We start from the raw sequence: 15,255 nt of genomic DNA, 5'->3' as shown, positions 1-15,255 counted from the left end.
AAAAATAATAGTGGGTCAGGCCCACGAACAAGTTCTTTCTACGACAATCCAAACAGAGACCGGAGAAACTATATATCTATAGCTAACTCATGCAATAACTACATAGTTCATAAATATATATACACACTAAAGGAACCTCACTAGACTATAGGGTTGTCTTAACCTGAATAGTAGGCAACATGCAAAACGCACATATATTGGGCATGAGTACCTAGACCTATCAGGGCACACAACTACACTATATCTAGCTACACATCCCTGGCAATATATGCACCCTCACCACTAATCCTGAGATTCAAGCTCATATCATGGCATATAACTATATATATATAAAAAAAATATAAAATAAACCACGATGTATTATCCAACTTGTTCGGTTGACCTGATACGAATCTAAGTAGGACTTAACATTTTAGTTAATCCATTCACTTATACAAAAATAGGTAAGACTTAACTGATAAGTTAATCCGTCCCTAGAATGCCACCATCCTATACTGGTGTATTACATCCACACAATCCAATAATTGATGTAACAATTAAAGAAGTACATCAAATAATCCAGAAAAAAACATAATAACAGAATATCATGCTATCACAAAATAAGAGTGGCTTATAATTTATTTAAGCTTCCTACATCATATATCCTACATAAATTGAATCTTAAATATGCTAATATTTTATTATACAGTCAAGTAAGAGGCTGTTTGGCAAGTGTTTTGTTTTATTTTAGGCCTGCTACAGTAGCCCCTTTCAAGCCCAAAACATGTTTGGCTGGGCTTGTTGTGTTTGAAATAGTTGCAAAGCAATTTCAAATTTGGGCCCAAAATATGAAACACCATTTTGGTGTTTTTTTGTTGTTTTGATTTTATTTGGGGTAAAAATTTTTGGAGCGGAAGAAGCAGAAACCTTCATTTTACTATAGCGGAGGCAACAATTGAAGGACATATAGAAGGAAAAAGTTGTAATAATCTAGGGTTTGCGGTTACTCTGGCGATTCTTGGCGACTGCTAGGCAACAACTGAAGGACGTATAAATCCAAGGTTCCATTGCTGTTTTCGGCCAATACCTTTAATGATCTGCTTTTCTTTACTGTTATCTTCGATGGTCTTGACAGGTTTGATGACTTTGTTTGAATATCTTCGTGAGAGTTTTGCGATTGATGGGTCGCAAGGCTTGGTTATTGATATCTATTACTCAACCTCTATTTGTTTGGATTTCATGATTTTTTTTTTAATTTTTATATCTAATTAACATACATGAACATAGATTGGAAGAAGATAGATGTAATGACCCGGGTTTTTATTCAACCCGGTGCGTCAGTGATGACCCGAAAGTTGACCCGGTAACGGATCCAAAGTGCGAAAGCAACAGATAAAACAATGGTCTCAAGATACACAACACTTCCCTAAGACACCAATGTGACCCTCAATGAGGTCACGGACCCAAAGAAATGAAATGCAGAAGCGATGTTTCAAAAGGGGACAAGAATGAACCTAGGGGTAAAATGGTCATTTCTAAAACAAAATTGGGTGCTACCAAGCACACCATTGGAAATACAATAACAAATTAATCAAGATGGACTCAAGAATCGCATGATTCGGAGTCTGAACGAAAGAGAAACGACAAGACGAAGAAAAACGAGCACTTAAGGCTAAAAGGGTAAACTGGTAATTATCCATGAATATCTAGGTACAACCGAGTACACCGTTGGATAGATGATGAAACATTAGTCAAGTTCAAAAAAAAGTTCACTTGATTTGGAGTTCGGACGAAGGAATTATGGCTAACGGAAGAAAAATGGGCAAAAAGGTCAAAAGGAGCCAACCCAAGACCTTCTAACCGGTTAGAAGACCTTTCTAACTGGTTAGGAGGCAAAAACAGAGGACCACAACACTGCCTTAAGTCATCTAACCGGTTACGAGAAGTCTCCTACTTGCACACTTATGCTACAACTCAGCAAAAACCTGGCAGCAGGAGTTTTTCGGGAAAAAAATGGGGTTTTGAGGGCCAAGATAACATTTTTTGGAAAAAACACAAAGAAGAAATCCCCCTCAAATTTGAGTTTTCTACGTGCCAGTATGGAAGGAATAATAAAAAAAAAAAAACTCACTGTAAAATGTCCAAAATGCCACTCCATGAAATCTGGTCATGAGGGTTAAAAAGTTGTTAAAATGCAAAACTGAAAGCTGAAGACGATATTTTCTGAAAAAACACGAAGAAGAAAAGCCCCCTAAAATCATGTTTTCTAAGTGACCATGTGAAGACTGGAATTTATTTTTTGAAGGAAAACCCCAAATGCTCTAAGATCAGATTATACAATAAAAATGCAAAATGAGTCCATAGGAGGCTCAGATCGCCAAGGAAGAGGTTTTTCTTGAAAACGATCATTCACACAAACGTAACTTACCTATTAGGATATGCTACAATAGTCCATGGCTTAAAAATACCACCAATACAAAATTCGACCCCCCAACGGCCAAAAAGGCAAAAATGGACTTGAAATGGAAACATGAAATCCAAAAATATAAAATGGAGTCAAAAGACCGTTTGGCCATTGGTCATACTTCATACATGATTAATGAGACCCTATGAAAGAATAAAAATGGAATTCTCACACCCGATGCAACCATGGTGAAACAATGACTTGACATTTTTCAATATTTTCATAATATTTCATGAAGTTAAAAGTTACATAGAATACAATATACATGTCATTGGCCTCCGGCCTCATCTCATACATGTCAAATACATTGCATAGAGTGTACTTATGTACACATTACATAAATGGAATCAAATATACACGTTTTTGACATAAAAAGCTATAAGTGGCATTTCAAGCCAACCTTTACAAGAATTAAGACCTTCAAATCTACAATCATCCAAGCAATGATGAACATCACGAACCAAGAGATACACGACATGCAAGCATACCGGTTACAAGTGTATTAAACGAAGATGAAAGCATGCGAGGCAAGTGTACAAACACATGCATACTAAACAAGATCGGGAACACACAAGACAAGTATACAAGACACGAGTATACTAAATGGAATCTAGATACAAGAAACAAGTGCACAGTTGCAAGTATGCTGAATGAGGTCTAAATACACGAAGTAAGCATAAAATCTATGCAATTAAACAAAGTAGGAAGTACTCCACATATCACGATAAGGTTTTTAGATCTTTAAGAGAGAACACTTGAAATCTAAGGGTTTAGAGATTTTGCATGTTGATATAAATCATTACATGTGGTCCATGCCACCTAGAATCTAAGTCAAGTAACATGTATAGGATCATTCCTAAGTCACGATAGCATAAAGTAACATGAAACGAGATAACTAAGAAAATTAACAAGATTGAAACAATTCAATTTACATGACAAGGACAAGGCGTGAAATTAAGGATAATGCATAATATTTATGCAATTAAACAAGAATGGTACATTCTACACAACAAGACAAGTTTAATAGATGAAATCAAGAACAAGGCATAATATCTATACAAGTAAACAAGATTGGAACATTTCACATAATACGACTGGTTTTAAATCTTCAAGGACTAACAACTTGAAATTTAAAGGGTGAAATCAACCAATGTGGAAACTCGGATATCACCTGGATTAAAACCGTAATCTTGGGATCATTTTAGGGCTACTAACCCATTGGTACCTTCCCCTAGTGCGCACTATAGTGTAGGGAACTCTATATCTCCCGTACTAGAACTAAGTCTTAGCCATGCCAATTCTTGATTGATATCCCAAGTTCTAAAATCAACAAGTTGTGCAACCAAGAGTGTATCAAGATACAAGTATTGCATTAAGCCACGTTCCATGCATAACCAAGATTTTGAAACACACAAGTCATGCCCTAGATTCTCAACTATAATGGCATGCGAAATGTCAAGAAATCATAGTGTGTATCTATATAGACTACAACCAAGATATATAGCACATGGAGTCCATTGTTATAAATATACCTCTAGCATAAGATTAATGTTTAATTATTTGTTTAACAACTCTTGAACAATTAAATCATTACAATGTAAGGGTGCAAGTTCATTAACTACATTAATGGAGCTAAGTTGCAACAAGTCATGATACATGATAGAAAGGTAAAAGTCCCATGAAATAGATGTCCAATTCATTAGAATATTAAGTAGAAATTAATTACTCTAATTAATTAATTTCTCTAAAAATCAAAGTTGTCCAAAAATTCTCAAAATAATATATGTGAATGTCCATTCCATGGTGATTGCAAATATCACATCAATTTCACAAGGTGAGCAAGATAACATCACGTGGAATTTAATTAATTTAAATTAATCAAATCTCTAGATTTCAAAAGTTGTTCAAATAATTCAAAATTAATATATAACAAGGACTAAGTCATGGCCATGCCATATATCAAGTCAAAAATGGAATATAAGCAAGGTACAATTAAGTAGAGTTTAAATCAAATTAAATTCATTAAATCTCTAGATTTAAAAACTCATTTAAATTACCCCAAATTAATATATAACAAAGATCAAGTCATGGCCATGCCATCTATCAAGTCTAAAGTGAGTTTCAAGCAAGTCATAATTAATCATTAATTTTTCAAATTGATATAAAGCATGCATACAACTTGTATTTCACTATAAAAACAATTAAAACCACTTGAAAGATAAACTTTAACACCCTCTACCTCATAACCAAGATTTTGAAACACACAAGTTATGCCCTAGATTCTCAACTATGATGGCATGTGAAATGTCAAGAAATCATAGTGTGTATCTATATAGACTACAACCAAGATATATAGCACATGGAGTCCATTGTTATAAATATACCTCTAGCATAAGATTAATGTTTAATTATTTGTTTAACAACTCTTGAATAATTAAATCATTACAATGTAAGGGTGCAAGTTCATTAATGACATTAATGGAGCTAAGTTGCAACAAGTCATGATACATGATAGAAAGGTAAAAGTCCCATGAAATAGATGTCCAATTCATTAGAACATTAAGTAGAAATTAATTAATCTAATTAATTAATTTCTCTAAAAATCAAAGTTGTCCAAAAATTCTCAAAATAATATATGTGAATGTCCATTCCATGGTGATTGCAAATATCACATCAATTTCACAAGGTGAGCAAGATAACATCACGTGGAATTTAATTAATTTAAATTAATCAAATCTCTAGATTTCAAAAGTTGTTCAAATGATCCAAAATTAATATATAACAAGGATTAAGTCATGGCTATGTCATATATCAAGTCAAAAATGGAATATAAGCAAGGTACAATTAAGAAGAGTTTAAATCAAATTAAATTCATTAAATCTCTAGATTTAAAAACTCATTTAAATTACCCCAAATTAATATATAACAAAGATCAAGTCATGGCCATGCCATATATCAAGTCTAAAGTGAGTTTCAAGCAAGCCATAATTAATCATTAATTTTTCAAATTGATATAAAGCATGCATACAACTTGTATTTCACTACAAAAACAATTAAAACCACTTGAAAGATAAACTTTAACACCCCCTACCTCACAAGAGGATTGTTCCTCTTGAATCCAAGGTAAATCAACACAAAATGGCAAACCCTTCAAGGGTTATGTAGAGGAGGATAGAGGGAACAAAAAGTATTCCCAAGGTTAATCTTGGAAATCAATGGAAGGTTCTCAAAAATCAAAGTCAAGGCCTAAGCATCAAGCTTCTCTAATGGTGGCTAGGGTTTGTGGTGAGGAAGATAATGACATAATGTGAAGAAGTGTGAGTGGAGGAAATAGAAATCCTCCACTCACTATATGATCCTACACCATGGTCAACACACACATCTATGGTCAATTGCATAAAAACCCTTCTTTAAAACCATAATCCAAAAGTGGCCCAAAAATAATTGCTAGACTTAATTTGGAGCATACACTTGTCACTCATCCAAGCCAACAAGTGGTTCAATCCTAGGCCAACAAATAGGTGAATCTCCACCCTCCATGTGTCAAGAGATTAAGCTTCCAAATGGTTCCACCAAAATGTCAACAAGTGGTTCCATAGGAGTGTGACACTTGTCACACTGTCCAAAAATTGCAAAAAGGTCCTTTTTTGAAAATATCTTTCAAATTAAATTGCAAAAAAGTCCCCAAGATGAAAATTACTTTATTTAATTACACAAAAACCCCACAAGTTAAGAATATTACAAAAAAATTATGCATGTATACCCTTTACAAGAAAAGTAAACACTTAGAATGCTATTCTAAGAAAATAGAAATACACATTTCTAAGAAATCATATACTATGAGTGCATGCAAAAATGGAAGCAAAATCGAATACGAAAAGCGAGGTTGTGCCAACAAAGTGACAAACGGGAAAAAGACAAAAATTGAATAGTGTCGAAAAAAAACAAAAATGTGGAAATGACTCGGTCCTTAAAGGAAATTGTCAATCCAAACGAAAGAGTCTCGGAAACCATTTCCAAGCACTTGAGATGATACTCAGCGATGAGAAATAGAACCCGAAAAAGAAAATTAAACGGAAAAAATTTATTCGTAAAATTTGAGAAAAAGGAAAGGAGGGAAAATGATCGGGTCATTGCAATAGAAGAAAAAAATATCAATTCAGTTTCATCAATAAAATTCACTCCAATTTCCAACCCAACTAAAAAACCCTAGAATCACACACAATTCCCCTTCACAAATCTGCAAATTCAAATTAGATTTTACAGAAACAAGACCTAAAAACCGTAAGTAAGGTAATCTATGCATACAATTGTTCTATATATGTTTACTTACATGAACAGTTATATATATGTGTGTGTGTGTGTGTGTGTGTGTGTGTGTGTGATGGTTTTACACTCAAGTCTAATGGAATTAAATGGTACTTTGTCCTGTTTAAGAATATGAAAAAATTGAATTTGTTGAAACTGGGATGAGTGTGCTTGATTCAATTCTGACCACTTTCAAGTTGTTTCATTTGATTTCTGAAATGGGTTGTAATTCATGAATTAAACATATTCTGCTTTGCTGAATTACTTCTTGAATTTTTAGTCCGTCGGAGTTTCTCAAATTTTTGCTGCTAGTGAATTTATACTTTGAATCTCCCTGTAAATTTGTGGGGTTGGATATTTTTCTTGAATTCATCCAAAATGGAAAAGGTAGGCGGTATGAATTTTAATATTAACTTTTTAAAATTTTAATTTTAATTTTTTTCCCCCCTAGCAATAGATTATGAAAGAGAAATATTTTTATTTTTATTTTATTTTAAAGAAATACCAACCTCCCCTAAATAGATTCCGAAAGAAGATCAACACTAATGAGATATTAGTGAGATTAAGAAGAAGCTACTGGAGCCACACATCCCCCATTCACTTTACCAACCCCATTAGCATTTAGCAACATGGTGGTTGCATTCTCTCGGATCTAATCTCTGGGAATCCAATTCAAAACATGATCCCATTGTTGAGTTTTAGTATTTGCTTTACATCTTCCAAAATAAGAGAAGATATTAGGTAGATAGCTAAAAAGATGTACTGACAGAGCTAAAAAGATACCTAATATCCCCCAGGTAGATAGCATTGACCCTCTGTCTCACATTTCTTGAATCTACTAATCATGGAGCCTGACAACCACCATGATTTTGAGTCCAAGTTGCTCCATATGCATAGCAAAACTGAAATCCACATCTGAAACCATACACTTTAGTTAGATACGCACATTCTTCGCAACTTTTATTCTGACAATGCAAGTATCTTTTGTATAAATTTCTCAAATTGAAAAGACAACAAGCTGGGTTCAGATTGCATTCTACACCATGAAACCTTCCCTATTTATAAGTATACATAAATTCAACCAGTAAACATTATAAAACAATAACAACAATAATATTAAATTGTAAGAATGGTTTCTATTTTATTAATCCCGATGGTCCCAATTAACAAGGACTTCCATTCCCTATGTATGATTGATTTTCATTCGATATGGAAATAAAATAAATAGAAGATTTCGGGGTCTGAATTAGCTTGAAAACTCCATCCTTTTTTTGATATATATTTATTACTAATTGATTCTTTAGTTTATATGTAACATTATAGTCAAGTTTATTAATATAAGAAGAATAATGCACTTTTTGTCCATGTTAGGGCTCGAACCCCTTCAATTCCTTTCTTTTTAGAGATGAAGAGATTATATTATTGGACTAGTCGTTGGGTTTATATATATAAATATAAATATAAATATAAATATATATATATATATATATATATATATATATATATATATATAATTCAGTGTTATAAAAATAAAATAAAAACCCTCCTTGTGAGTTTTAAGAGTGATCTATAATTGGGTAGAAGGTAGGGAGAGTTAAGAGTGACCTATAATAACTTTTTTGAAATAATTTATTAATACATTTATATTATTGGGTTGAACATGCATATGAGGAAATGATTTGAGCATGCATATGGACTGGATGGTTCCCTATTACCTTTTGTGTTGTCTTGAGTTCTTGAAGTAATATATATTATTTTTGTTGTTATTAATTATAGTATTGTTATTAATCTGTTAGATGGATATGAATGTTAAGAATGTGGAATAATGTGGTGATTATCTCACAATTGAAGAAGAAGGGGTGGCTGAAGTTACGAAAGATGGAAAATTGTTATGGGATGACTCACTCACTGAAAAATTCAGTAATATTATAGAGGAACAAGTTAGGCTTGGTAATCGTACTGCCACAACATTTAATCCAAATGGTTGGACTAATATGGTAAAAGAAGTAAAGGTTCAAACAGGGAGAAAATTTAACAAAACCCAACTTCGGAATAAGTTTAACCAATTGAGGAAAATTTATATCAAGTTTAAGAAATTGTTATCGGAGACTGGTGTAGGATATAACCATGAGACGGGTATGGTTATAGTTGAGGATGAGAGATGGGACAGATTGAGCAAGGTTAGTAATTTAATTATTAGTCCTAAACAAATAATAAAATATCGTATATTATTTGTTATGAGGTTAATACTGTAACAAAATTTGTAGGTTATTACGGGTGCAAATAAGTTTCACAGACATGGATATAAGCATTTTGGCAAGATGTCGACTATATTTGGGGACACATATACAACAGGGATGCATACCCACCCTTCCACTACAGCACCCCCCGTAATCATTTTGCCCACTCCCAATGATGACGATGATGAGGAAGAGGGTTGTCACGTCAGTCCCCCACCTTTACGTACAGATAAGAAAGCCAAAAGAGATGGTTTATCTCCCGGTATGGCTACATTCTTGTCAAACATGGATGAGAATTTTGCGAGGAGAATTGAGAGAATGGAAACTGCAATAGAGAAAACAGTTAAAACATCTTCTATTTCTACTCGTGTATCTTCTTGTGAGAAAGGATATGATGAAGTTCTCTCTCCCTTTAAAAAGGATGGAGATGATGAAATGTTTGATGCCTACATGTTCCTTTTACAAAAATACCTGGAATTGAGATGACCCAATTCGCTAAGGTATCAAAGTTGTTACATGATTATGAGAAGTGGCATAAATTTTTTCTTTCGCTATTTGAGGAGATGAGAATTGGTTGGGCACTGAATGTTTGAGTCTTTCTTTATGGATGATTATGTTTTGTTGTTTGTTTAACTTATTACTATCTCACATTTGGATGACTGTAATAACTAAATACTTTTATTTCTTGGATGACTGTACTGCTATTATTTAAATGTTTTTCTTATTTATGACGACCCTAGTTTTTCAAGCCAGTGCGTCCTGTGATGAACAGAAGATTGACCCAATAGCGGATCCAGATGTGGAAGTAAGAAACAAGACAATGGTCTCCCAAGGCACAACACACCTCTAAGACACTTTGATGACCTTCCATAAGGTCGTGGAACTCAATGAGAACTGACGCAGAAGAAAAAGATCAAAAAATAACAATTAAGCCCCTAGGGGCAAAATAGTCATTTTACATGAAAATGTCGTCCCTAGAATGTATATCATTCCTGAGACACATCCGTGACTTCCCATAAAGTCACGGAACTCAAAAGAAAGTAGCGGAAGCGGAAAGCAAGAAAAACTGGACAAAAATAGCCCCAAGGGCAAAATAGTCATTTTTAAAAATATGGATTTGGGTGCCACCGAGCACACCGCTGGAAAGACAACGAAAAACTAATCAAGATGGACTCAAGAATTGCATGATTCGGAGTCTAGACGAAGGAGAAACGGTAAAACGAAGAAAAATAAGCACTTAAGGCTGAAAGGGTAAACTGGTAATTATCCAAAAAGATTTGGGTGCAACCGAGCATGCCGTTGGAAAGACAGCAAAAAATTAGTTAAGTTTAAAAAAAGTTCACTCAATTTGGAGTCCAGACGAAGGAGAACGAGCAAAAACAAAGATTGACGTCACGACGTCGAGACGAGCATCTCGCGAGCATCCTGACAAGCCCCATGACATGCTAGGGGAAAAAAAAAAAGTTTCAGCTAGAAATGAGAGCCGAAACGAGGTCCGAAACAAATTTTTCTGAAAAAACACGAAAAAGAAACCCCCCCTCCCCCTAAAATCAAGTTTTCTACCTGATCATGCAAAAGGAAACGAAAAAAACTCACTGCAAAATCCCCAAAATGCCCCTAGATCAAAAGAGGTCAAGAGAGCAAAAAGCTGCTATAGTAACTGTCCACATCTGAGAGCAAAAACGGGCTATCAAATAAATTTTTCTGGAAAAATACAAAAAAAAAACACCCCTAAAATCTAGTTTTCTACCCGGCTATATAAAAGAAAATGAAAAAATACATTGTGAAATACCCAGAATGCCCCTAGATCAGAAAAGGGCAAAAAAAAAAAAAAAAAACTGATGCCTTATGGAATTTCTGAATCTGTCAACAACTGAGAGCAAAAGTGATCTAATAGATGGATTTTTCTGGAAAAACACGAAAAAGAAACCACTCCCAAAATCAAATTTTTTACCCGGCATCGCAGGAGAAAATAAAAAAACACACTGTGAAATGGCCAAAATGCCCTAAGATCAGAAAAGGGTTAAAAACTCAAAAAATAAAACTTTGCACCAAGTATGCATTTGACCCTAAATGTATTTTTAGGTTGAAACGAATGTGCAAACAAGTGTAATAAATGATTCTAAGCGCGTAGAAAAGGTCCGGGGCTCCCGAGAAGCCCTGACTCAAAATCCGACCCCCCGACGGCCAAAATGATAAAAATGAACTTGGAATCGGAATTTTGAAAACTAAAAATATAAAATAGAGTCAAATTACCGTTTGGCCCTTGGTCACACTTCATACATGATTAATGAGACCCATAAAAAGGGAATTCCCACACCCGATGCAAAAGTAATGAAGCAATGACTTATGAATTTTCAAGGTTTTTATAATATTTCATGAAATCAAGAATTACATAAGATGCAATATAAATGTCATTGGCCTTTGAGGCGGTCTTATCTCATACAAGTCAAATACATCGTAAAAGGTGTACTTATGTACACATTACATATATGGAATCAAAGATACAAGTTTTGACATATAAGGGTACAAAATGACATTTCATGCTAACATTTGCATGAAATGTAAACTTAAAAGCTACAAGTCATCCAAGGAATGATGAGCATCACGAACCAAGTCTTCGTACCTGAAAAATATTCTGGTAACTTTGGGGTGAGTAACATAAAAGTACTCGTAGGGTGCATAGACCAGGTAATTTACAAATTATCACCTTAAGGTGAAACAAGTCAAAGGGGCTCATGCCACTTAATGTCTATGTCAAAGTGAGACTCAGGGAGAAATCTAAGCTACCTTAGAGTATTTCTAGCATAAACCACATCATTCATGCAATTTAAATGACATAGGAGCACATTATGTAACGCAACAAGACATAGGTATCCAAAGTTATCAACTTTTAACCTAGAATGCGATAACTATTGAAACGGTTCATGCCACCTATAATCTAAGTCAAGATACTTATATAAGATCATTCTTAAGTCATATCAACATGAAGCAACATGTATCACGATGTCTATGAAATTGAACAAGGTTGGGATAATCCAAAGAACACGACAAGTTTATAATTTAGTATAAATCACATTTTCAATGAAATTGAACAAGGTTTGGAATAATCCATACAACATGATAAGAAGGGTACTTGAATACAAGGATCACATTATCAATGCAATTAACATGATTAAAACATTCCAATTAACACACAAGAATAATACATGAAATCAAGGATAAGGCATAATATCTATGTAATTAATAAGATTGAAGCATTTCACATAACACGACAAGTTTTAAATCTTCAAGAAATAGCAACTTGAAATTTAAAGAGTAAAATCAACCAATGTGGATACTCGGATCTTGCCCGGATTAAAACCGTACTCTTGGGATCACTTTAGGGCTACTAACCGATGGGTACCTTCCCCTAATGCGCACTATAGTATAGAGAGCTCTCTATCTCCCGTACTTGAACCAAGTCTTAACCATGTCGATTCTTGATTGATATCCCAAGTTCCAAAATCAACAAGTTGTGTAAATCAAGATAGTATCAAGACACAAGTAATGCATTAATGCATAACCAAGATTTTGGAAACACACAAGTCATGCCCTAAATTCTCAACTATGATGGCATGTAAAATGTCAAGAGGCCTTGGTATGCATCTACATAGACTACAAACTAGGATTTAAAACACAAGGAATCCATTGATGTAAATATACGACAAGTATAAGATTAATGATTTAATTATTTACTAAGTAAGACATGGATAATGTAACGACCCGGTCATTTGCCTTCCTTTCCTTTTTCCTGAAATTTTACGAATGAATTTTTTTCGTTTAATTTTCTTTTCTGAGTTCTGTTTCGTGTCGCTTAGTGTCATCTCGAGTGCTCAGAATTTTTTTCTGAGACTCTTTCATGTGAATTAACAACTTCCTTTGAGGACTGAGTCATTTCTGTATTTTCACTTTTCGGACACTATGCGCCTTTCGTCATTTTCCCTATTTCGTCTTTTTCCCTATTATGTCTTTTCCACCTTTGTCACATTGTTGGCACAACCTCACTTTTCATGCTCGGAGTTGGTTTTTGACTTCACGTGCCTTCATCTTGAGTGATTTTCTCGAAATACGTATCTTTACTTTTGCAAGAAAGTACTTTGGTTGCTCCCGGTGTCCATAGGGGCATGGATGCACAATTCTTTAGAATCTTTTTCATTTCCTGGGGTGTTCTTTGTAAATATATTTTGAAGATATTTTATTTCAGGGGCATTTAAGAAAATATCTTCCATTCTGGGGCAGTTTCGCAGTTCACTTTTTTTGTAGGGGCCATTGTGCAATTAACGAAAGTTATTGCAAAATATCTCGTCTGGAGCCTGGATCCTCATACAGGATTCATTTTCACTTTTTGTTGACTCGTAAATTCATAGAATTCCGTTCTGATCGTTTTTCTCCAGTTTCAGAATTTTTGAACCCAGTTGCCGCCGAACTTGTTCGGGACATAACTTTCTGCTCGGGACTTAGTTTTTGACGTCATTTCTTCCATTGTTCATATTTTCTCATTTTGAATCTTTTTTGTTCACGGAGTTTTGCCACTTGAGCGCGTTTACTCAAAATCCACTTTTTCGGACCCGGCGGGGCCCGTTCGGGGCACTTTTTGAGATTTCTATAAAAAGGGGATGAGATATTTCATTTTTCATCTTCCCCACTCTCTATGCACGACCTGAAGCAGTCATGGATGTCCATGGAGCTGCCACCTTCTCTCTCCTCCTTTGATTTAGTTTTCCTAAGTGAAAAGTCTTCGGCTTTCACGTTTTTTGTTCCCCTCGACGTGTTCTATCATTCCCCCTTATTAGAATTCATTTCTGACCATTTATTAAGTTTGGGTTTGAGGTCAAGTTGTGATTTTCATGGGGCTTCCTTTGGATTCATGTAGATCGTGTTGGTTTCGGCGAATTCGGGACACTTTTTTTTCAGTGGGGATTTGAGGTTTTCATCTCAAATTGAGGTAGGGGGTGTTCTAGGTTGCTTTCTTGTTATATAGCATACTTGTGATGCTTATGCTACTTGTTTACATGCTTGGATATTAAATCTAGAGATTTTAGTTGTTTATTTTCTAGCATGTGATTTGATTTTTCCGGTTGCCTATAGCCTTGTTTAAACATGTGGCATGATAGAATATTACCCCTTGGTATGTTGATTAACATATATTAAATGGAGAGAAATTGGTCAAGTAACGAAGATTTTATTTAATATTTTACTAGAATAAAATATTAAATCATGTGGCCTTAACTAGCTTGAAATTAATATGTGTTAGCATATTATATTAGGCCTTAGCATGCTCTTCAACATAGTTGAATTTGAAAGTAATTGGAGGTGTTTTGAAAATTAGTAATTATTAATTAATTTACCCCGAGTGCACTATTCACTCTATTTAAATTTCGACTTGATATTCTTGACTTACATGCCATATAGCTTCACATATATTTGATTTAGAATATTCGGTTAGGTTTTCAAACCTTTCATTTAATTAAATTCCTTATTTAAGATTTAATCCTCATGGTGATATACAATTTGGAATTGAATTGTGGCATGCTAGAAAATTAAGCTTAGGTATAGTTGTTCACATATATTAAATTGGGATTAATTGTATGAGAATTGCAACTTTTAATTTATATTTAACTTTAGTGAAAGTTTAATTTACATGGTCTTAAATTGAATGAAATAAATTTGTAATGTGATATTACATAGTCCTTGGCATGTTCTCTAAGATGTGTTAAATTGAGAGCATTTGGTTAAGTTTGAAAATCTAGAGATTTTAATTAAAAGAATTAATTAAAATCTATTTCATGGTCCTATTAGCTTAATTAAGGTTTTAAGTTGATATTTGTATTGGCCATGACTTGTTTACTAGTATATATTAATTTGGGACTATCTGAAGTTATTTTAGAACCTTGGGATTTAAATTAGCATGATTTAATTAAAGTTCTACTTTGTTGTTCTAACAACCTAATTGAGTTTTAGAATGGATATAAGTGATGACCTTGCCATATCCTTTAACATGTATTAAATTGAGGTTAATTGGAATTGAATCGGAATCTAGAGAATTTAATTGTGTTTATCTATTTAAATTCTATCAATTTGCTCCATGATCTAGTTGTGTTTTAGAAGTGGTTTCTATATTCAAATCATGGACTTAGACTTGTTGTATATTCATTTGGTTATGTTTTGAACATTGGATAACATAGTTACTATGTTTGTATTCCTGATAATATGTTTTCCTTA

At 33.9% G+C, this 15,255-nt stretch overlaps 1 protein-coding gene across 1 annotated transcript; it reads left to right on the top strand.

The window, feature by feature from the left end:
* The first annotated feature begins 8,745 nt into the window (after window positions 1-8,745).
* On the top strand, window positions 8,746-9,477 carry LOC132273956 (uncharacterized). The gene is made up of 2 exons (XM_059775079.1): window positions 8,746-8,931; window positions 9,019-9,477. The coding sequence occupies exons 1-2, from the start codon at window positions 8,746-8,748 to the stop codon at window positions 9,475-9,477; spliced, it is 645 nt and encodes a 214-aa protein (XP_059631062.1).
* The last annotated feature ends 5,778 nt before the right edge of the window (window positions 9,478-15,255 follow it).

The sequence above is a fragment of the Cornus florida genome, unplaced genomic scaffold, assembly GCF_030987335.1.
Source record: "Cornus florida cultivar Cherokee Brave unplaced genomic scaffold, ASM3098733v1 CherokeeBrave_3.0.0_Hap2_Chr09, whole genome shotgun sequence".
Classification (NCBI taxonomy): domain Eukaryota; kingdom Viridiplantae; phylum Streptophyta; class Magnoliopsida; order Cornales; family Cornaceae; genus Cornus; species Cornus florida.
This window is presented reverse-complemented; position numbering and strand designations above follow the sequence as displayed.

Excerpts from the sequence above, each read along its gene's own strand:
- LOC132273956 (XM_059775079.1), top strand. The coding sequence starts at position 8,746 with ATGGTAAAAGAAGTAAAGGTTCAAACAGGGAGAAAATTTAACAAAACC. Across the intron at positions 8,932-9,018 it reads GATGGGACAGATTGAGCAAG|GTTATTACGGGTGCAAATAA; the intron begins GTTAGTAATTTA and ends CAAAATTTGTAG.